At 48.3% G+C, this 23311-nt stretch overlaps 1 protein-coding gene across 3 annotated transcripts in view; it reads right to left on the bottom strand.

Moving 5' to 3' along the window:
- Nucleotides 1-23311, bottom strand: part of RAB6B (RAB6B, member RAS oncogene family) — a 61131-nt gene that overhangs the window by 19224 nt on the left and 18596 nt on the right. For all 3 annotated transcript variants that reach the window (XR_008553960.1, XM_037525970.2, XM_054700816.1), the window contains exon 2: nucleotides 15440-15498. Coding sequence is in view for 2 of the 3 variants with exons in the window: in XM_037525970.2 (XP_037381867.1) it covers nucleotides 15440-15498 (59 nt within the window). In the remaining variant the exon portion in view is untranslated. The remainder of the gene's footprint in view (nucleotides 1-15439; nucleotides 15499-23311) is intronic.

Here is a 23311-nt window from a genome sequence, read left to right as displayed (position 1 = left end):
GTTTGATTAGAAACATCAACCCACATTTCCAAGAATCCTAAAACAGGATTCATTCAAAGAAAACCATTCAAGGCAAGTCATAATCAAACTACCAATAGCTAAAAATAAAGAGAAAACCTTAACAGCAGCTAGAAAATAGAAAGTCATACAAGGAAATAATGACAAGAAGGAGGGTTGATTTCTCATCAGAAATAATTCTGCACAGAAGACAGTGGAACATCTTTAAAGTTCCAAAAGAAACCAGCACCACCATCATGTCAGTCTAATTCTAAAGTCAGTTAAAATTCCCTTCAACACTGAAGGCAAAACAAAACACTTTCAGATAAAGGAAAACTGTCATAATTTGTTACCAGTGGGCCTTTATTATAAGAAATGCTTTTTAGGCTGAAGGGAAATTTTACAGAAGCAAATGTCAGTCTTTAAAGAAGGGATACAAGAGTGCCAGAAACAAATAGATTTACCAGAAATGGTGACTCTGGGTAAATATAAAAACATATGACTTTCATCCCTATCAACAGTTCCTAACATTCTCCCTGGCTCCAATCTCATGCACTTCAGTCTCAGAAGGTACCTCAAGTATGACTTTACAACATTAGGTGTAACTACTTCAATTTCTTGCTTTTCCCTCTAAGATAACCACAGCGACAACCACAGTAATGATGACTAAACATCCAACCACTAACCATTTGATAGCTACTGTGCCCAGCACTTCACATGCATCATTTAATCCCAACCTCAGAGTTCTGGTCTTTAGTATTCTGATGTCACTGCTAAGAAAACTGAGCTGAAGCGATGCTATTTGCCCAGGATCAACAGCCGGAAGCAGCAGAGCCAGGATTCAAAAGGTATTTTCAAAGTCGTCTGTATGTGCACAGACTATTCCCCCACTCCCCAGGGGTCTGAATATTGCGCCAGGTGAAAGCAAACCTTCTGGACCCAGGCCTCCCCACCCAGTAATGCTCTCAAATATCTCCTTTCTCTGTTTTATCTTCAACCTTTCATTCTCTACTCTTTCCATTCTTCCACGACTCATTCTCTAAATTTTCACACCCTTACAAAAATAATTACTCCCTGTCACTACGCAGCTCTCTAGTCAAATCTCTCTCCTCTTCATATGGTATGGTTCTTGGAAAAAGACCCCAAACCCACTCCTCCACTTCTCTCCTCCCATGACTTGCTAAACAAGGGCAACCTGGATTCTGCCCTCTGCTCGGGGAAGCTGCTCTTTAAAAAAAAAAAAAAGATTTATTTATTTATGCATATACAAGAGTTGGGATACAGGCCAGAGATGTGGGGGGTGAGAGGATTCACCAGACAGAGTGGGGAACAGAACAGGCAGACTGACTGAAATACACTGCTGAGGGGAGCAGCGGGCAAGTCAGGAGAGGTCTGCTGCGCCATGTGGGTTGCTCCCTGGTCGGCCAGGGATCGAACTTGTGCTGCAGAGGCTGCAGATTGCCTCATAGTGCGTTGCTTAACCCCTTGTGCCACCAGGGAGGCCCGGAAGCTGCTCTTGCTATGCTTGCCACAGCCATTTCATCTCCAAATTGTAAGGACCCACTATAGGCCACACTCTACTTGATGCACTTGACCCTGCTGGCTAATCCTCTCCCTGGACACGCTTCCTTTGCTTTGACACTACTTGTTTCTGACTTCCTTGCCTCTCTGCTGTTCCTTATTGGTCTCTTATAGGATCCTCCTCCTTTCTGTACCCCTAAAATGTTGGTGTTTCCTACTATTTTGTGTCAGGAGACCTCACTTACTCTCAGCTTCAAACAGGATGTGCTGGGGCTTTCCCATCTACATCCCAGACCTGACCTCTGCCCCGAACTCCAGGTCCAGGTAGCCAAATGCTCACTAGACATCTGACCTACTCATTCTCTAGACATGTCACTAAACACAGTGTGCCCCACAAGGGGCTCACCATCTCCCTCCAAGCTTGCTCCCTCCCATCTTGATGCATGGCACCTCCTTCCCTCCTAGGTGTGGAGCCTACTGTAAGCCCTCCTCAGTCTCTCCTCTTCACTTGCTCTCTCATCTCCCACTCATCAAATGAATCACTGAGATGATTACTTTGCCTCCTGAGTCTTTTCATTTGTTCTCTTCTTGCCATCCCCACAACTGCTCCCCCAGTTCAAACCTCCAACCTCTTACCTACACAACCCCCCGAAGGCTTCCTGACTGGTCTCTCTGCCCTTGGGCTCTCCCCTTATTCCTTCATACAGCACCACGGTAATCTTTCTAGAACACAGCCCTGACCACAGCACTCCCCCTGGCAGAGGAGACAGTCTAAACACTTCTATTCCCTGCAAAGCTGTTTCTACAGTCTCACTGCCCCCTTGCTGGCTTGCATCTTACACTTTAGTAATAATACTGCTGGCAGGACTTCACACACAAGCCATGTGTTGTTTCTGTGCCTTTTCTGATGCTGTCCCCTCTCCTGGAATGCTCCTCCACAAGGCTAAAGTCCATTCAAAACTCAAGATTCAGCAACTCTGCAACTCGTTTTCTGAGTCATGGGTTGGTCTCAGGACCTCTTATTTAATAGCGTCTTGAAACTGGAGTTCTCATCCTGGTCAGTCTCCCCTATCAGCCTGTGATTTGGTGATTCTCAGCATGCAGTATGGGACCACTTGCTTCAGAGTCGCAGCAGGAGCTTGTTAAACATGCAGATGCTTGAGCCCCACCTAGACAGACAGTATCAAACTCTGCGCCTGTCAGTTTGGGAGTGAGAATGTCAGACCAACCTTCAAATGACTCATTTGTATGGTAAAGTTTACAAACAACTGCCCAGCTCTAAGCTCCTGATGTAATCAGCCTCAGGCATTTGTGGTGTCCAGCAAGAGGAGTGAGAGACACAAGGAGACAGCCATTTCTGCAGGAGGTGCTATTCGCAATGAAGGAATCAGGTCTCATGATTCAGGACCCAGACCATACTGGTGGTGGTGGCACAGGATGGATTGAATGTCAGATTTCCCTGACTGCAAAGTCAGTGTTCTTGACTATTCAGCCACATTCCCTCTGCAGCCTAAAATCCCTTCATTTCTGAAGCTGTCACTGAGTTTGTGTGGGGATCACATTCTGTCTGGCTCCCTATTGTCAGAATCTTATGGTCATTAGACATAATAGCTCAGCAGAGTCTACTTAGGAGGAAGTTCATTTGCATTTTAACTACAACAAAAGTCAGCTCTCAGATATAGAACAGAAACAAAAACTTTTAAGATCTCCTTGGCTGGGTCTTGGCTACTGAAAATTTCTAGCTCCTTGCATCATTTATTTTTTCAGACACAGGCACAAGCAGTTGATACCACACTACACCAGATGCAGACCGCACATCCCTCCCAGACAGTCTAGACCTGCAGGGGAGAAGGGGGTCATGGTCTTTCGGGAGCAGCTCCATTCTGGCAAACAGTGATGTATTGGATACTCATTCAATTCTTCATTCTCATGTGCAGACAAGCCCTGGTTCCTGCCTATAAGGACTGTTCCCTCCCCTGGTATGTCCTTCCTCATGGCTAATACCTATTCAGAGTTCAGAACTTAGCCTTGAACTTCAACCTCGTGGTGGAGTAAGGTATACACTCACAGAGCCGTGGTCCTGACAGATGGCAAGGACAAACGCAGGTCCAAAAAGGGGGAACTGTGCTTTCTATTGATTTCTTCAGGCAAGGTGGGGCCACTACAAAAATGGGTGAGTGAATACTAACTTTCCAGCAAGTGAAGCTGGGGAGTCATGGAGGATGGGAGAAAATCCCAGATGGAGGGTACAGGGGAGTGCACCTCCGTTGACTTCCTTGGTAATGTCAGAGCTGCTAGAAGACCAAGCCTCTTGCAGAACACTATTAAGAACTCTGAACAGAATAAAACAAACAACTGTCTGAAGGCTCTGCAAAGTAACCAAAAGGAGATGAAATTGGAGAAACGTAGAAGCAGAGAACATGGCTGTTTTTACGACTGCTCTCTCACCTGAGGGCAACCCCAGCTAGAGTCGAGGGGTCGCTAAGAAACCTTCAGTCTTTCAGGACAACAGATGAGAGGGCAGATGCAAAGCTACCACAGAAGACAGAAAGTATGAAAAATCCTGGAAGTGAAAAAGTCACAGAGAGGGCATCCCAAATTCTGCATATTAATGCTACCCAAATCATTGACTAACCAAGCAGACCACAAGCAGCCCACCCCATCAAAGACAGAAAACAAAACAGACACAAATGAATGTGAATCAAGTTTAAGTTGCTGCCTGCCACACCAAAGAGAACTGAGAATTTGGGTCCAGCTAAAACTGTAGCAAAGGAACAAACACAATACACAGTCTTTTTCTCAATATGTAAGATATACCTCAGAATTATTAAGCATATGAAATGAAAACCATAGTTAAATAAGGGAGAATAAATGGAGAACAACCCTGAAGTGAGCCAGATGTTGAAAGTAGCAAGCAATTTTTAAAAATAATTAATAAAATTATGCTCAATTATGTAAGGATAAATATGATCACAATGAAGACACAGATTTTAAAATCTCAGCAAAGAAATGATACAGAAGAGCTAAATACAAATTTAGAATGGAAAAACATACTATCTGAAATTTTGAAATTACTGATGGGTTTAACAGCAGACAGAGATGAAACAATGTATTTGAAAATCAATTCCTAGAAATTATCCCAAAGTACAGTATGGGGACACCAAACATAAAGAATATCCAGCTATGCAGGTAGGCCACACCCCCTACAAAAGACCCCAGAAATCTTGGTTATTCTGTTACCTGCTTTGACCTAAAAATGTTGCCTCGCACAGGTCAGCACAAGTCACACAGGGGTGTGAGTGGACATTGATGGGAATACGCATGTGTTTTTGTGTGTGAGTAGACATGTGGCTGAGTGAACATACACACATGTGCATGGACCTATTATTTGCATGTGAAAGTATGTGTATATAGGTAGAACTGGGAGAGTATGAGTATGGGGTGGTTGGGAGTCACTTCTGCTTTGAAGGTAAAGGCCAAAAGGCTGTGGTAAAGGCCACAGCCCTGGCAGTGCCAGGAGGTAGCAAAGATGAAGCGATCAGGAGACTTCATAGGTGTTTTGGGGATGAGGTGGGGGTTGATTTCTGCCAGCCAGCCAACCTAGGTCCCTGTCCATGCCTCCGGTTGGCCCATGGCCAACCCGGGGGATCAGGCATGTAGCTAGCACATGCCTGATGGAGCCCCACCCAAATGGACCTGGGTAGGGTCATGGCCCAGAGACCCTAGTCTGTTTCCTGTGACCTGTGCCAAGTGCTTTGGTGAGTTGAGTGATGTGCCTGGGAGAACACTGGACTGGAAGAGTCCTAAAAAAATGACAGACTCTCTGGCCCTCAGTTTTTCATCTCTAAAATGGGGATAATCACAGTTTCTTCAAGGACTGTTGGATCAAATGAGTGAGACTAAATGAAGGTGCTGTGTAGAAGTAAAATGACCAAGGGATTTCCAAGAGAAGTTAGAAAAACACACCCCACTGGAGACCCAAGAATGTGCCTTAGTCTGTGTGAAATATAGCCCATGGAACTATAAGTCCTACAGGGTAAAAGTAAACCATCATCAACTGTTTCAGGGGCAGCTGCATAGTCCAGCCTGTAATGGAGAGCCATAAAACATGTGGACGCAGACGAGGCCCTGAGGAGTCCGGCACTGAAGAAACAAGAGCAATTTTAAGCAGGTTAACGTTTCCAAGCTTCTTTGCCCTGGGAACCGCTGTTCTTGGAAACCCTATTAACATCCCAATAAACCAGAGTTCCCAGAGCTTCAGGAAAGGCTGACCCTCAAAGAGGTGGGTTCTAAATGAGACCACATCCCCCTTCTACTTTGCCATGGAGTCTTAGTCAAAGCAATTCTATACTCCATTTCCTCTTAAAAGGTGAGGAGTAAATTATTCTTACTATTAACTATTCCACCGGTACATAAAGAGGATATCAAAATAACATGAGCAGTAAGCTTGAATTTGGGGACTCTCCTGACACTCCATGATCCTCATGATTCTCTCCTTTCCTTGGCTGAGCTGCTGCACCCCCCGTACTACTGATACCGTACCCCACACCCCTCCCGATGCCCTGGGCTTTACACTGCTGTTACCAACCTGGTAATCCTTAGTTATTGCTTTAATATCATCATGCTTGCAAACTGTGCTGCTTATGAAAAATGGCAGGTACTTCATTTTATACAAAATGTGGGGAAGTTTAACCAGCACAGATTTCATAACTGCATCCACGCTTATCTTCTTTGGAGGGTGGTATTAAACAGTGTCAAGCGGGGCTCAGACACACAGTGCAGAGTGACGGTACTTTACACGCCTCCCTCTGCACAAAAGCTGCCATTGGCTCAGCTGATCCCCAAGGAAAGAGATGTTTCCTGAGGCACTTGTTGAAATCTTCTTTGCTATGTGCATTTATTATAAAATATAATTTTGCATCCACATTTTGACAAGACACAGTAATAAAAGTCTGCAGTAGAAATCTGCATGGTAATTTGCATAAATTGACTGGAGACTCTCTTCTTAGGAAGACAAATTATGAAAAGGACCAAGTGTGTCTTCTTTGAGTCTTGGCCAGGCCTTGGTCCATGACTGTGGAAGCATCCATTAGTGGCAGAAAGCAGCTGGGCATGACAAACCCTTGACAATGAAGCTGCTGTTGGCGCTCTGCACCACCAACCATCGAATTAGAGTATTAGGGGTAAAGTCATGCAAATTAGCATGCAAATGAGGCTGGCAAAACTTAAGGATTCAGACTGGCAAGCATGTGCTGTAGGGGCAAGCAACAGCAGCCTCTGGAAAACACGCTGGACAAGATTCATCCTTGCCAGCAGCTTCACAAAGTGCTAGGCGGGGCGGGGGGGGGGGCCTGGGAGGCCATAGCACAGATACCTGGATTCTTTCAGACACCTCAGCCTACATATCTACACAGGCCTGAGGCCACAATGGAGAGTGGCTTGCGCTAGTTACCACCTAATTTAAGTATGTATTGATTATGCTTTTATTTCCCAGCTGGAAAAACATAAACCAGACAAGATGCACCATCCAACTTTAAATAAGGGGTTAAATTTCATCAAAATCAGTGAATCTCTTCAAAAGCCAAACAGATGCCCACAAATGTGTGGCCTGAAACTCCCTGAGTGGTTTACTAAAGGGTCACAAATGGTCCAAGTGGACAAGTCCCCTCCCTATCTATAGTACCTAGGGGTAAAAGATCTAGGGGCTATCTAAAATGTAGGCCAAGAAGCAATTTAGGATTCTAAAATGTGAGCAGAGAATTGCATCATGGGTCCATTAGCGGTATCATCAGTGGACTCACCCAATAACCATCTCAACTTGCTCCTACCCACTTGACTAGAGTCCGTAAAAGTGAAATTCTGTTTTCTCAGCCTCTTGAGAGGCTAACGGTGATCATGGGACCCAACTCTGCTCAATAAGACATAAGCAGCCACCTGCTGGAGAGGGAGGGGACGCTAGGGAGTCTCTGGCTTTCTTTTTCTGACAAGTGATGTTAAGAACAACCACCAGGCCGCATGGAGAAAAAGAGACACACGTAAGAGGGGAACAGCCCAAGGCCTGATGCTTCACAGCGTAGCCGGGCCTCCATGAGGCTGAAGGCGACTCCCTGAATCTGGCAAATCAGAACCCTTCGATGTTCAAGCCACCTTCAGCCAGCTTTCTTACTAGTAGGTAACCATATTGCTAATGCAATAAGAGACGGGGAGAAGGGCAGAGGAAAGGAGGGAGAGAGAGAAAAGATGTTAGAGCATGGGCAAATTTGCCCTCAGACCATCCCAGAGCACTATCCACAGTGAGCACTTGGATGACTGTAGGACCAAGTGAGTCTTCTTTCAGTCTTGGCCAGGCCTTGGTCCATGACTGGGGAAGCATCCATTAGCGGCAGAAAGCAGCTGGGCATGACAAACCCTTGACAATTAAGCTGCTGTTGGCGCTCTGCACCACCAACCATCAAATGAGAGTATTAGGGGTAAAGCAGCTTCACAAAGTGCTGGGTGGGGGGGGGGCTTTAAGTTGGGGGGGTGGAGGTGTCAGTGGTCAGTCAGTGGTCAGGTGATTGGATTCAGGGAGACTGCACAATATAAGGTTGCCACCTCACATTTTGACCACAGAATCTAATGTTTGCAAGCTGGACCTTCACTGTGTTAATATAGCAAAATCCTCAGGTTGCCTGAGCTAGCAGAGAATCGCAGTCTAGTGTTCCAGAGAAGCGTGGGGTCCAGCATCATCTGGCAGAGCTGCAGGCTCAGCACAAGTCCACATGTAGGGGTGGCTGGGATGCCCACCATTTCCCATGAAGATTAATGTTCACTTCACTTCATCATTTATCAGTCTAGTCTGTTATAGAGTTATTGTTGCTTTTGGTTTTGTTTTTTCTATATTGTGGATACTTATGTGCATTGTATCAACTGTATTTTGGCCAATTAAAATTTTCATCATCTAGGTTTTAAAACCTGTATGTGCTATGGCTTAAATGGAAATAAAGCACATTCCTACAGCTAAACTTTGAGGTGACTGGTCTAGGTGATGCAGGGGTTGAATCCTAGCCACATAATTTTAAGGTGAAAAATATGCCATAGTAGGAAACTAGAACACTGGCCCCTGGTCCTTCAGCTAAGAGACAGAAGGGATTTGAACCTAGGCCTCCCCTACACACGCCATTGTTTTGAAGGAGAAACAAAGAGCTGAGGTACAAGGGGACTTGCTGGATCCTCATTCGTGGTGTGACCTCACTCTGACCATGACTGCAAGAGGGGGATCCAGTTCCTGATGGGGATGCCCAACGGGGACACATGACATCTTGGCTTCTATGAAGAAAGGCCACTCCTAGTCTCACCTCCTCTCTGCACCCTGACCCAGAAAACGTATCAGTTCCTAGTGCTTCCGGAATCCAGTCGCCAACCTCTTCTTGTAATTCCATCATTACTTCCCAATTGACTCTTCATTTTTTGTGTGTGTTATTGGCACTGATATTTTTTCAGAGTATCTGGACAGAAACTCAGGGTCTACTCAGGCCAATGCCTCTTTTGGACACTACAGACCCACTCTACTTTCTTGCCCCTTCCAGTGTCCTGTGGGGCTGCATTTTGACTTTCTCACATAGCCACAGCACTGGATCATTACACCTCTGGCCTCACAAGTGCTTCTCACTCAGCATGCAAACCTTCCTATCTCTGCTGAAGCTGCATCAAATCCTCCATGTCCTTTCTGGCTTGGCTTCTCACCCTCTCCTCCAGAAAGGCTTCCAAGCCCACTAGATCAGCCACTGACCCCTGCTTGACTGACTCCATATAGCCAAAGAATGACGCCGGAAGCCCATAATTCTTCTACCTTCTACATACGCATTAAGCATCATTGCTGAGAGGGAGGAGGAGCAGGAAGGTACTTAGATGATAAAAGCAGTTCTGTTATGATGTGAGCCCGGTGACTACACTCCAGGGACAGTCTATGCACACCCTGGGCAGCCACATGAGGCCCCATCCCTCACCTTTGCCACCTCAATCCCCCAGAATCTGGCTCCTTGCTGATCTCGTCATCCAAAAACAGCATGTCTGCCTCTGAGTTGAGGGCCCAGCGCGGTCAAGTGATGGACTGCCGTGCGCTCATTCCACTATTGGCTCCCAGGATGGATGCAGCACCTTAGGCCCTGGGCTATGGACCCAGATGCCTCACCTGGTGCCCACATAGCATGCAATCTGGTTCATCTGAGTCTCCCGTCTTTCTGACCGAGTGCTCCATGCTACAGCCACAAGAGCCATCTTCCTCACATCCGGGTTACCAACTATACTCCTCCAGGTGAACCTCTTCTGGGTGAAACACTGGGCACCCCCACTCCATCAGAGGAACGACAATCTCCTGCTTGTCTTTCTGCTGCTGTGAGCTCTGTGAGGGCTTCATTTACCTCCTGAGAGTTACCCCACTGATAAAAAGATGCTCAATACCTTAGCATCTTCTCCCCATGTCCTCCAGGTATTTCTTTCCCCACCCTTTCCCGTTCTATGGTCCTGGGGGTGGGGGAGAATGGGGAACCAGAGACAAGAGTCTGTAAGTGTGTAAGTGTCCAAGAAGAACCTTCTACCTGGATCCATTCCCAAGTCCTTTTTCCTTACTCAGTTCCACTTCTGGCCCAACAGCAAAGGTGGTGTGGGGTTATTTTAGGTGTGGGATCAGCTGCCCAGGTCTGGCAACCCTGGGGCAGCCTACCTGAGTCTGGTTGAACAAGCATCGGCAGAACTTGCTACCCTGAAAAGAAAGACCTGAGAGCATCAAGCAGCACACTGGACAAAGCACAGCTCTCTGCACACCATGACCCTATGCAATGTCCCTCCCTCAGCACCAGAGTCCACTTCTCTAAAAGTCTAACCTGAGCTACGGGGTCAAATCTGTGGGGTGGGGGCAGGTGATGGTATGGGGGCACAAGCAGCTGACTAGTTGGACCAGTGGACTCAATGACCAAAGCCTAGAAAACATATTTACTTTATTAAACCAACTTACAAGTATTATGAAAGAAATATCAGATGACTCTGAGAAACCTTAGGAGAACTCACTCCTGGGGGAATAGCCCCCCAGTTCAGAAGATGGGCCAGCAGTACATTAAGAGACAGAGAGGCTGAGAGGATAGAGAGGGTCATGCTGGTTGGTGAAGTCCAGGCCAGAAGGTCATGTTCTCAATGGGATCAGACTGGGAGGTGCCAGGGGTTATGGTGTTAAATAATATCCCCCCAATTCTGTCTACCTGGAACCGTAGTATGTGACCTTATTTGAAAATAAGGTCTTTGTAGATGTAATGAGTTAATAATCTCAAAGTGAACAATCATCCTGGACTTCAGTGAGTGCCTCAAACCAGTGACTGGTGTCCTTATAGGAGGAGACACAGACCCAGAGAGAAGACAGCCACGCGAGATGGAGGCAGAGACTAGTGATGCAACCTGCACCAAGGAATATCTGGAGGCCCCAGGAGCTGGAAGAGACAAGGAAGAATTCTTCCCCAGAGCCTTCAGGGGAGCGTGGCTCTGCTGCATCTCAGTTCCAGACTTCTAGGCTCCAGACTGTGACGGAATGACTTTTTATTGTTTTAAGCCACTGCATTTGTACTAATTTGTTATGGCAGCCCCAGGAGACTCATAGAGACCCAGGAAGATAAAGAAAGAAGTCTAACCTGGAAACAATCCAAATGTCCAAAAACAGATGACTGGATCAAGAAGATGTGGTATATATATATATATATATATACAATGGAATATTATTCAGCAATCAAAAAAGATAAACTCATGCCATTTGCAGCAACATGGATGGAGCTAGAAGGAATTATGCTCAGTGAAGTAAGTCAGAAGGAAAAAGAAAAATATTGGATGGTTTCACTTATAACAGGAATATAGGGGAACACAATAAGACATCAGTGTAAAAAAATAATAACAGTACAAAACACAACAAAGTAAAAACAGACAATATGAATTAGAGACATGCTGCAGGGGAGGAGGAGGGAGAGGGATCAGAGGGAGGGAGGGAGGAGCACAGGGGACTGTGGTGATGGTGCACGGGTGCACTGGTGAAGGAAATTCTATGGGGACTCAATCTGAGGGGGTGGGGGAAAGCAAATATGGTTTAAAAATAAAAATAAAAAAATACATAAATCCAAAAAAAAAAATGAACGCAGTCTAGCGCAGAGTAGGCAGGAATGACAGTGAAGACAGCTGAAGCCTGAGAGTTCCTCAGACAACCCTACAGCCTGTGAGGGTACAGTGGGCACAACCACTCCCTTCCTTCCCCAAAGGCGCCATTGACAGAGTGCCCAGGGCAGGCACAGCTTCCCCGGAATGCACCTCCTCTCTCCACTCCACTGCTGCTGGAGTGGCTGGGTAAGCTCCAGGAGGTGGGCTGGGACCCTCTCCCTGGACAACCTGTTAGGCTGGTTCCCTAACTTGTGTTTGGTGAGAGGTCCATGGAGGGGCATGTGGCTCCAGGACTCACTATCAGTTCATCTCAATCACTTCTGAAATTTAAAAAATGCTAATGCCTCAGCCAGTCTGTTAGTCTCCTGACCAGCTGACGTTCAGTCAAGAGAGAACTCATGAGGCAGCCAGGAGAGACTCCAGCAGCCAATGTCTACCAAATCCTCTCACCCCTTTCATGCCCAGGAGCTGCCTGAAGAGGCCTAAAGTCTCCTGTTATGGCTCCAGGGCAGCATTCAAACAAGTGGCCCTGGGACCAGGCCTGTTGGTGTATTCACTTGGCCTAGGGGAAGGAGGAGACTTCCCACACACAGTACTGTCTCCCCACCGTGCAGGTGCCAGCAGGTTTCTTCTGCAATACATTTTGAAAGTGATTTTTAGTGAGTAGTTTATATAAGAAGTATTTACAGACATGAATCTCACCAGTCTGCTTGAGTCTTGATCTTTCACTTCTTCAAGCGACTGGATTAGATGGAGTGATGGGAGGGGTGGTGAGTCTGGGGAGCAGATGTGTCAAGAGGAGAACAAGGTGTGTGTGGGGGGTGGGTGCCAGGCAGGAGGTGGCAGAAGACCTGCTCTCCTGCTCACAGGCTCACAAGGTGGCATCTCCTAGGACCTGAGAGGTGTAGCAGGGGAACCCAATTCTGTAAGCAGGTTCTCATGCCAGCCCCTGGGGCCTCAGGCACATTTAGTCTCAGCAAAGGAGGACTTACTCGCTGCCACACAGGATAAGGTTGAAAACCCTGTGCCTTCTGTGCCCTGGCTGAGGGCAGGGCCAGGCTCCAGGGCCACTTGCTCCTGCTGTCTCTCCAAACACAGTAAACACCTGATAAACATCTGTTGTCAGAATGAAGGAACTGGGGGGGTGGGGGGGGCGGTGTAGTGGGGGGGTGTAGTGTCAGAGCCAGAGACTCTGAAAAGGAGGGATGATCTGTACTGGCCCCTCAGCTAATCAAGGCAGGGGGAGGGGACTGGGGCCAGGGGCTGTGCTAGGTGTACTGCAGAGTCACTCCACAGGGTCCGTCCTGATGGACAGAATGTTTGGGAGGGGAGGGGACGACTGGGAACATCTCTCAGGTCTGGAGCTCTCATCTACTTCCAAAACCTCTCTTCCACCATGTTAAGAAAAACAAAATAAACTAAATAGCATTTTCCCTCTCCATCTCCAGAGGATTCATTAAAATGAGCCTACGTATGCACAGAATTGGAGCTCAAGCCTCCATACCTAATTACCATTTTAAAGGGTATCATGTAAAGAAATTCTACCTGCTGCAGTAAAGGAAAAGCTTCAGGGGGAGGGCACTGGCTTTCTCTGGGCCTCTCCCCCTAGTGCCATCTGGGGCCTCTGCTGCCTGTCAGTCTGGTGGGGTCTAAGCACCAAGACAGACCGTGCCTTTTCAAGTGACTCTGGTACCAACAGGTACTTGTGACACCAGCTCAGGCCAGGCTCTGTGCTGGGTCTATGAATGCAGCAGTGGAGCCACAGGAACCCCACAAAGGAGCGCCTATAAGTCGGAGGCTAAACGAGCCCCGAGGACAACATGCTAGGGGAGAGTGTCACGGAAGGGGGCGGAGCACAGGGAAAGTCTCACCCACACTGCAAACCTGTGCTCTGAGCTGTGATGAGTCAGAGTAATTTTTCACAGAGGAGAGGAAAGGGCATCCCAACAGAGGTGACACCATGAGCCAAGGTGCAGAGACTCCTTGATAGTGTCACTGTGGGAGCAGCAAGAAGGGAGCCCCCTTGGACAGCGGCATGCAGACTGCCAGTGGGCAGTGGGAAATGAGACTGGAAATGGGGGTTGGCTGATATTTTGAGGGACTTGAATACAATAGGTAGTAGCTGAGGCTTTGGTCTACACCAGTGAGGAACACTGCAGAGGTCCTGAGGCTGTCTCTGCCACCTAGCACACTAAAAATACCAACCACCTGAGAATCACACCATTCAACAGGATACCAAAAAGAGGTATTATAAATAACTTAATATTCAAAACATCTAATAATCAAAATTTCAAAATTTTAAAATCAAAATTTCAAACATGTGAGGTCATGCACACACACACAAATGAATGCCAAGTCAGACTTCAGAAGTCTGTTAGTGCTGTCGTGTCAATACAGACCCGAAGCAGTCAAAGTCCCCATGTCAGGAGAGGTCTCTGGCCAGCCCACCAAGGCACTGACAGAGTGCTGGCTTAGAGAGCGCAGCACAGACAGGCGTGGTCAAGATAACCGCGAAGCCACATCTAAGCTGTGCACCTCACTGTGGCCCCTTCCCAGAGCCTCATGTTCTCACCCTACCATCTATCTGACCAGGCCCACCGGTTATCTGGCATCGCGGCAGAGGTAAAACAGGGAATCAGAAAGAGGCTGAAAGAGACAGGGATATATTTGAGGCAAGGACGATAACTGGTCCGGAGGGAGACGACAGACAGACTACATGTAGACCTGGCACTGTCACCCAAAGTGAGCTGCGCTCTGAAATCTCGGAGTCCAGAAAGGCAAGCAGCTCTTCGCACTGTAGTCCCCGGTGTGTTCTATAAATATTTGTCCTCCGAGGACTCAGTGACAAAAGGATTCCATGACCAAATACATTCAGGGGCTCCTGCATACTCTATGCCTCTTTCGGCAAATCAAAACCAGACACTGATGTAGTAAAGGCCCTGAGAAGTCCCACAGTGGACATGCCAACTCAGTTTCCTTGACCAGTGTTCCCCAAATTTATATACATATTGAACCTTCTCCATCTTTTGTTCCTCAAATAATACCTACAACATCTCTTGCAACTAGTATCTTATAGATCTGCTGGCTTAGAAAAATGATTATAATTTGTCTCTGATTTAATGAAGAAAATATCTTTTTTCTTAAAAAAGCTGAAAAGATAAAGTTTGGTACTTTTTGGGTAAAGCTGTAATTGTAGGAAAAATTCACCTCTTCAGCACAAACTGTCCTACTCAGAGTAGGTCAGGGAAGTTAAAAATTACTGATCCCCAAAAGCTCATCTATCAGGGCACCTGAAGCCCCATCTAGGCCACTGGTTGACCCCAGATCACCCTCAAGTGCCAGAAGCCACAGAAATCATTCAACCCACCCTCCTGCCCATGTGGAGCCATGCATACTGGCTGTTCTAGGAAACACAACTACATGGTGTCCAACAAACATAACCACACTTATGAGGACAGCTCCCAAGTGACCAAACACTGTACTTGTTACAACTTGCCCAAAGGAAGCAAGAGAATACAGACTGAAAAATGATTCTCTCTTCACACTGTGAATATCTTCACCAGTTTCCTTTACCAAGGTTTGGATTTCAGAAAGCTCAGGGATTTCATGGGCTGGTACCACAAAAATGGCCACCCTAGGGCCAAGGTCCAGTCTATTTTCACGCCAGCCTTAGCGAGCTTGGAGAAAGGCCACTGTGGTCCCCAGGGAGCGGTCAAGGCTGCAGACCTGGGGATGCCCAGGATCTCACCTGGTATGTGTTGTCGAAGCTGTCGTACATGAACCGTGTGATCAGAGACGTCTTCCCGACTGCAAAACAAGAAGAGAGGGGTTCAGCCGTGGAATTTGAGCTAGGCTCCTCTAAACATAATTCATGTGCAGAAATCAGATAACCAAACGACTGCAAAACAAGAAGAGAGGGGTTCAGCCGTGGAATTTGAGCTAGGCTCCTCTAAACGTAATTCATGTGCAGAAATCAGATAACCAAACAAAACACCCACAGGAAAGGATGAGTTACTGAAACAGAAGGGGGAGGCAGGCCCCCAAAGAGGGATGCCAAGGCAAGGTGATGGCGTCTATTCCAGGCAGGCTGCAGGGGGTTCTTGCCAGAGGAGGGGTCCTCCCCCAGCCAATCCCAGGTCTTCCTTGAACCACAAGAACCCAACTGAGGCTGGAGCCATATATGAAGAATCAGAGCAAATGGGAACAAGATGCTCCTTTCCCATGTTTGTGCTCACTTGGAAATAACACTTTGCCACTGGTCACAGGCTGGGATAGCGGCATTCAGCCGGAGGACTGGCGAGGAAGGGGCTATTCCGGGAAGCAGTGCGCAGTAACCCAGGAACGAAAGGGTTATTCTCCAGGAGTCTCTCATGAGCAGGGTTAGGCTGTGAGCTTGTACCTGACTGTCCTGCTCTTCTCAGGATGTTTAGCATCCCTGGACCCTGCCAGGTGAATGTCAACAGGACTCCCAGTCATTGTGACAACCTTGGATCCTCTCCCACATTTGCAAATGCCTTCTAAGAGAAACCAGGAAGTCTCTTGGGAATCCCACAAATGCTGCTAATTTCCCAAACTACAGGGTTTGACTTTTGACCTAATGCTGCACAGATAGGTCTCCTGGGGCCTGGCAGTGGCAGAAATACCTACTGCGGCATTTCTAACCATCTGGGAGGGGAGGAGTGGATGAAGGGGCATTTGTCAGGTTAGGCCCAGCACGGAGTGCTTCTCTCCCCTGTCCCACCGAGCCTGTGACATGGCTCCTGAAGCCTCAGAAGGGGCTTGGCCAGCTGAGCTTGGTCCAGAGTCCTTTCTGCTTTAGGCTACCTGGATAAGCCTGGCAGAGAAATCAAGAGTCGGTATCCGCAGTGCTCCACTTTGCCACTCCCTGATGCTCAAATGGAATGTCCACGGCCTCAGCCTCGCAGGTTGGCTGGTCATGGACCAGGGAGAACAAGGCAATGCAAGGGGACTCCTCTAGGAAAGGTCCTTTCCAGTACTGAAGCCTCAAGAGCATTGGAGTTAGCAGGCAAGAGCCACCATCTTCTAAGTCAACATCGTTAAGGGGAAGACAACTGACTTCTAGCCAGAAGGGACATCTGATGTTCAAATTCAGATGCTGCAAATTCACATGACCCAATCTTAGACCCACAAGTGGTTAGCTGGATGCAAATCCTAGCTGGGCTACAGCTTAGCTGTGACACCTCAAGGCAGTCATTCTCCTCTGGGCCTCAGTTCTCATTTTTAAAATGTGTATGATAATAGCAAAGACTTCAAAGAGCAGTAGTAAGAAATAAATAATAAATGTACCAGGCATACAGAAATTCTTACAAGGGGAAGGAGGCAGCAGGTAGCTGAGATAGCTGAGGCAGTTTCCAGAAAGACATGGAAAAAAAGAAAACCACCACCACCTCCACTGTGGTTTAATAAAGAATTTGACTCTTTGGTTCGTGGGAAAATAATGGAGTGTTTTTATTATTTAAAACACCCGAGTTTTTGTAGCCCATGGTGGACCCCCGGGGCGGGGGCGGGGGTGGGGGGGGGTTGGGGACTAGGCAGTTAAGAAAGACCAACCATGTGATTGTAGATTGAAGCTTTGTGCTGGGTCAAGCTCCAGGAAGGAGAGAGAGGCTGAGACTGAGTTTAGTCACATGGCTGATGTCCAATCAAGGTGACTCAGGGTTGGAACCCCAATCAGTTCAGAAGCTCAGTGGAACATCTTACTTGGTGAACACACCGATGTGCCAGCAGGCTGAAGTACCCTGATTCTAAAGGAAGAAGGCATGAAAGCTCTGTACAACACCCTCTCAGACCTTGCCCCCACATCTCTTCATTTAGCTGGTCCCGACCCGCATCCTTTATAAGAAAACGGTAAAGGGCAGTAGAGAGCTTTCTTGAGTCCTGTATTTGTTATGGTGAATTATGGGACTTGAAGAGGGCTGTGGGAACCCCCTGCATTTGTAGTCAGTTGGTCAGAAGTGTGGGTGTCAGCCCCATTGGGGTTAGTGTCTTAAGTCGGGAGCAGTCTTGTTAGGGACTAGACCCTTAAACATGGGAAGCTGGACACCTACTCTGGGTGGGTAGTGCCAGGACTGACCTGCAGCATGACAGCTGATGTGAGAGCAGCTATACTTCTAGAACAACATCTCTGGAGTGAGCAGTGATGCACCCAAGATCTTTTCCATTTTTACCTGGACACTGCCCGCAGATCTTCTGATAGAAATTAAATTTGTAAAGTGCTTCCCACACCATCATCTCTGAGGCCAGAAGTCACGAAGATGAGATCTGATTGCAACCTCACTAAGGGGGGCTTTTCCAGAGTGACTGTTCAGGGAAGCACTCTGAACTTGCAAGAAGCAGAAGAAATTGGAGAGAGTGCAGCAACCTCCGTCTCTAAGGGAGGATGGAAAGTTACGGCCTCTTCCCCTTACAGGGCATAGGGTAGTAACACTCCACATGTTACACTTGGTGGAGGGGTAGGGTTGGGAGTAAAGAAGAAGACATGGGTTCTTTTCCCAATGGGTTCTTCCTTAGAGTAACTGATTAGGCAGGAAGGAGGAACAGTAAAATTACAAAAAGCCACTAAAGGAACAGGAGGCTCACAGGGTGGCTGAGAACTTCTACTACCTAGTCCCCCTTCTTGAAAAACCAGCCACTGGCAGTGGATTAGTACTGGCTCAGAGGGTGACCTCTAGTTAGAAGAAAATTCCAATAAAACAACTTGCTTGTTGGAACTGTGCAGGATGGGGCTTTTGGATGCCAGTCCCTTCCAGTGGCACTATTTTTCAGTATTCCCACAAAAACCGTTAACAGGTAGCACCAAACCCTGCATTTACAGAGAAGATTCCAGGTCAGCGGAAGAGACAGGCCACCTACCTGCCTGAAGATCACAGGAACTCAGAACTCAGTCCTTACCACCACCCAGTTTGGTCCTCAGCTCTGAAGTGGGTACTCAAGCCACCCCCATTTTATACAAGGGGAGATGAGCTGACAGCTGCTTGTCCATGGCAGCTGTAGGACCAGGATGGAGGGGCCTGGACAGGAACTGAGCTCCTCTCCCTGACTCTCTTTAGTATCCGTGGGTCACACTGGGTTCCAAGGTTCTGCCAGGGCATTACTGCCTCCACTGTGGATGGCATGTTGCTCCCAGGAACGGATTCTGCCAAGTCAAAGCACCTTTTCTTTGGGACTGGCTGGAATGGGGCCGCTCCCCACTCCCTAAGTGCTTGGCCCAATCTGGAAGGTCAGAAACTAAGAACCAAAGTATCTTAGTTTGGGACCAAGAGACCAAGGGACCAAGAGAGCACAGAAAGGGAAGTGAGCAAGTCTGAAGAACCCCAGCTGAGCTCTGGACCTGATCGCAGAATCACTACTGATGTTACTATTCCACTGGGCCCATTTTTCTCAGAGCAGAAGCTTCCTTTTTCCTGCCTCAGGATGTCCCCCAAATCACCCCTTACTCTCTCCACAGCTACCAGATTGGCCTTCCTGTTTAGACACCTCCAATTCTCTAAGTCTCCTATAACTTTGGACCCAAGGCCCACCAAGACCCTCCCCATCTACACCGTCAAATCAGCCATCATCCTCCTCTCCAAAGTGCATGGCAAGTCCAGGTGTAGCCCTGACGACCTCCAGAAGAGCCCTGCTCACTCCAGGGAAATGCAGGTGTCCTCTCTCCTGGGAAGTAGTCCCTGAGAGCCCCCACCCCCATTCCCTGGGCGTGTCCTGTTCCACATCTCCAAATTGAGCAAGTCTAACCATAGGGCCCTGAGCTCCAGGGTGGGGCTCACCCATCTCCAAAGCCTGGGCAACACTGGCCGACACGAACTACAGAAACAGCATCCTCTACACTGGCCTCTGGGAGGCTTCCTAGAGCCCTGGGCAGAGCTTAGTAAAGGAGCCCTTTTCTGCTGGCCAGCCTCCCCATAAAGGAGCTCCCCATACAAGGGCTGCCCTCTGCCAAGCTCCTCTCCCCGCTACAGAGCAGCAGCCCCCTCTCACCCCATGTCTTACCCCCAACAACCGCCCTGGGTAAAGGTGCTGAAATGGAGAGCTTGTAGAGCCCATCCACCAGGCCACTCTCAGTCTCGCCATGAAGGGCGGCAGGACAGCTGGAGTCATCACCTGACTGGGCACTACCATTTGGCTGCAGCAGAGGGTAGGCCCGAGGGGGCAGCAGCACCCAGCACTTGAACATCTTGGCCAGGGCTGGATGAGTGGGAGGGGCGAAGGCCCTCCCCTGCGACCTCTCCTGCCCCCTAACCAGCCCCTGGAGCCCCAGAGAGCTGTCCTGCACACACAGCCCTGTTCTCAAGGTCACACTGCACTGCATCCCTCCAAACAGCAGCTCCTGAACACCACTGTGCAAAGCAGAGCTTTTTCTGAATGTAAGGTTTCAGCTCTGCTAGCAGGATTTTATTAAAAATAAGCAGGCAGATCACTAGTGAGCTTTTTATTCTCTCTCTTCATGGCTCAACAATATTCTTGTAATCTTCTGGTAGTTTAGTCCCACATGATTAAGCAGGGAGATGCATTTTTCCCCTTTCAAGCAAAAGAGGGTGAAAAAATTCATTACTGAGTATTTACTGGGAACCTTTAAGAAAGAAAAAAAGGAAAGTCTGTCTAACTCTTACTGGGCTTCTACTCAGTGCCAGACAAGAAGTGAGGTGCTTCACTTAGGTTCCCTCATCACAACCCAATGAATTAGTAATGATCCCTAAGGTCACGGGGCCGGTAAACGGTGGAGAAGCCCACATGGGATGCCAGAGTCTTCTCTCATGCATGATGTCGGGTTGGTTCATGGAAAGGTCCAGCCGGCAGCAAAGCTGGAGGTCATAGCAGGCAGAGGCCAGGGCAGGGCAGTCAGGCTGGCTGGAGGAAGCAAGGCAGCCGCCCCGCTGTGGGAGGGGAGAGCACAGGGAATAAGGGAGTCCAGGCAGGGACAGTGCAAGCAAATGCACAGAGGCAGAGACAAAAAGCTCCTGAGAAGGGACAGCAGCGTGTCCAGGAGGCATCCAGGACACACCTAGAGGACTTGGGGAAAATGGAGCCAGACAAAGTGTGTGAGGAGAGAGGGAAGGGACAAACACTGTTTAAGGAAGCTCCATGTGGTCACGGGTGGGGGAGATTTAAGCTAAAATTCATCTTTGGGGTCACTTGTGGAGGGAGGGAGAGTGGACAAAGAGGCAAGGCCCATGGAGACAGGGGCCAGAGCATGTGGCTGTAACCAGGAACCTGGTCTTCAAGGGTAAATGGACTTTCAGAAGAGTCCTAAGCAGAAAGGTGTGGAAATAAGCATGGCTGTTCAGAATTCCTACTGTGGTATATAAAGTATCCCCCACCCACATGCTCTTCTTAAAACATACCACTGACAGCATCCAGGGCTGAGTGATATCCTGGCCCATGACTGGTAGAAATGACACTGGGGTGTCACACAAACTCATTCCCTCACACTCTGGAAGCTAATCCTTCAACCCAGTCACTTTGCCGGGTGAAAGCCCAAGGCAAGGAGCAAGTGGGAGTCTACATAGAGACACCTCGTGGCAAGAAACTAAGGCTTCCAGCCAACAGCCAGTGGCCTGCAGCACACCAATAGGTGAGCAAGTCTTCAGATAACTCCAGCCCCCAGCCTTCTAGCCACCCCAACAGATGCAAGGTGAACACACAAATGCTTTCCCTGCCCAAACTGCCCAAACTACAGATACCAGAGGCACAGTAAATATTCTCTTCTTGAGCCACTAAGCTCTGGGTTGGGTCTGTTATACAGCACTAGGTAATCAGTGCAACAGAACTGTGCTATAGGAAACAATATACGCTGCTATGGGAGAATGGGCTACAGGGGCTAGATGGGGTGCAGGAGTCCAGCAAGAGATGGCAGATCACAACAAAAACAAAGGTGGGGCTAGAGGTGGGCATGATAAGGTCGAGTGGCCAGTTAAATATGAGGAAAGCCTAGCGTACTTCCCTGTCACCTGGCTTTATGACAAGCAGATGATGAAGCCATTCCTTGAGCCCCAGAAAATAGGACAAAGAGCAATACCAAGTAATCACCATGAAATCAAGTCACCCATGAAAGCTTTCTTTAAAATTATCAGAGCAAAGCACAAACACCAGCACTATATTCAGGAAAGACATCACTATATAATGATTAACAATAACCATTCAATTTCATGAGCTGACAATCTAAGCTTATTTCCCATTATTGGCTTTACCATGAAATAGTTATTTTCTTATGCAAATGTGAGCCATGGGCCCAGTGGTCTTATATCCTTGTGGACTGTCCAGGGAAACTCAGTCCCACATACCTAGGAGGTTCTACCATTGTAGGGTGGACTGGCTACCAGCCCTTCATAACCAGCTACCAGCACCCACCCAGACTTTACCCCTGGGAGTCACCCACCAGCTTCTCAGGGGCCCTAGCCCCCATCTTAGTGGTATGCCTCAACTAAATTGATTTTTGTACATTCAGTGGCTTCTAGATAGTCAGAGAGGATATGAGTCTCTGTGTAGACTCCCACTCAACAAACACCCACTGGGGGCTCTGTCCAGGTCAGTGCTGGCCATGGAATTCACAGGTGTACTTCTGCCCTTCAGCAGCCTCAATCAGTGGCAGCATCAGATGTAGGGGCAAATACCTGAGATATGAGGCTAGCTGAGAGTGAAGCCACTGAGCGACAACCCCCCCCCCAAAAAAAGGCAAGGTCACTCTGCTGGTGCAGGTGCAGCCACCCCTGAAGAAGGTGGCATTTGGGCTGGGTCTTCATTGGCTGGTTAGGGGTGGGGGCAGGTAGAATGGATTTTCCAAGGGAGGAACTGGGATGAGCCTGGGGAATGTGAGCTGCGGTATCCAGTGCATACATTCCTCAATTACCCACATTTCCCCATGGCTGCCATGGAAAGACAAAACCACCCAGGGCTGGCAGAGCATGTACCATGATGGGTTAGCCCCCTCACCACACCTAGTTGGAACCTTGGGCTCTAATCAGCTCTCACCACATACTCCCAAGTACCACCCACACCAGCTCCAGCATGCTCCTGAACAGACAGTGAGGTCCCATCTGGGCCTCCTTGGGGTTACAGACCTGGGTCCAGAGTGGGAAGAGTCACTGGGCACACTCACTGCCATTTCTAGGCCACCCTGGTGGGGTGCCTACTTCCTTGATGCCTATGTTATTAGGAAAGCAGTGCCCATGCCGGAGAAAAAGTATCTGCATCTTTGGTTCACACCCTCCCATCAAACAGGCTCAAACAATGTCTGCAGCTGTCAGAAGGTTGGAGCTGAAAAGACAAATCTGCTCCCCCAAGGCTCAGGTCCACACCCATTCTCAGGCTGGGCTGGCTGCCTCAGTTCCCAAAACAGATGGGAAATGCTACTCACATGCATGCTGAGAAGGGCCCTTCACCATCAGCTACTAGCCCCTACCCAGACCTCGCCCATGGGACCACTCACTCCACCAGCTTCCATGGCTGCCTGCCTGCCAAGGGGTTCAGCTCTGCTCCTTCAGCAGGAACAGAAGTCAGGTCATCCTGGCCCAGCTTTCCCGCTCCTTAGGCATGCAGGGAGAAGACTCCACCATTGCCTACAAAGTCCCCCGTTACTGGCAGGGCCGCAGGAATAGGCAGA

Source organism: Talpa occidentalis, unplaced genomic scaffold (assembly GCF_014898055.3).
Source record: "Talpa occidentalis isolate TD23 unplaced genomic scaffold, MPIMG_talOcc4v2.1 talOcc4.4, whole genome shotgun sequence".
NCBI classification, from domain to species: Eukaryota; Metazoa; Chordata; class Mammalia; order Eulipotyphla; family Talpidae; genus Talpa; species Talpa occidentalis.
This window is presented reverse-complemented; position numbering and strand designations above follow the sequence as displayed.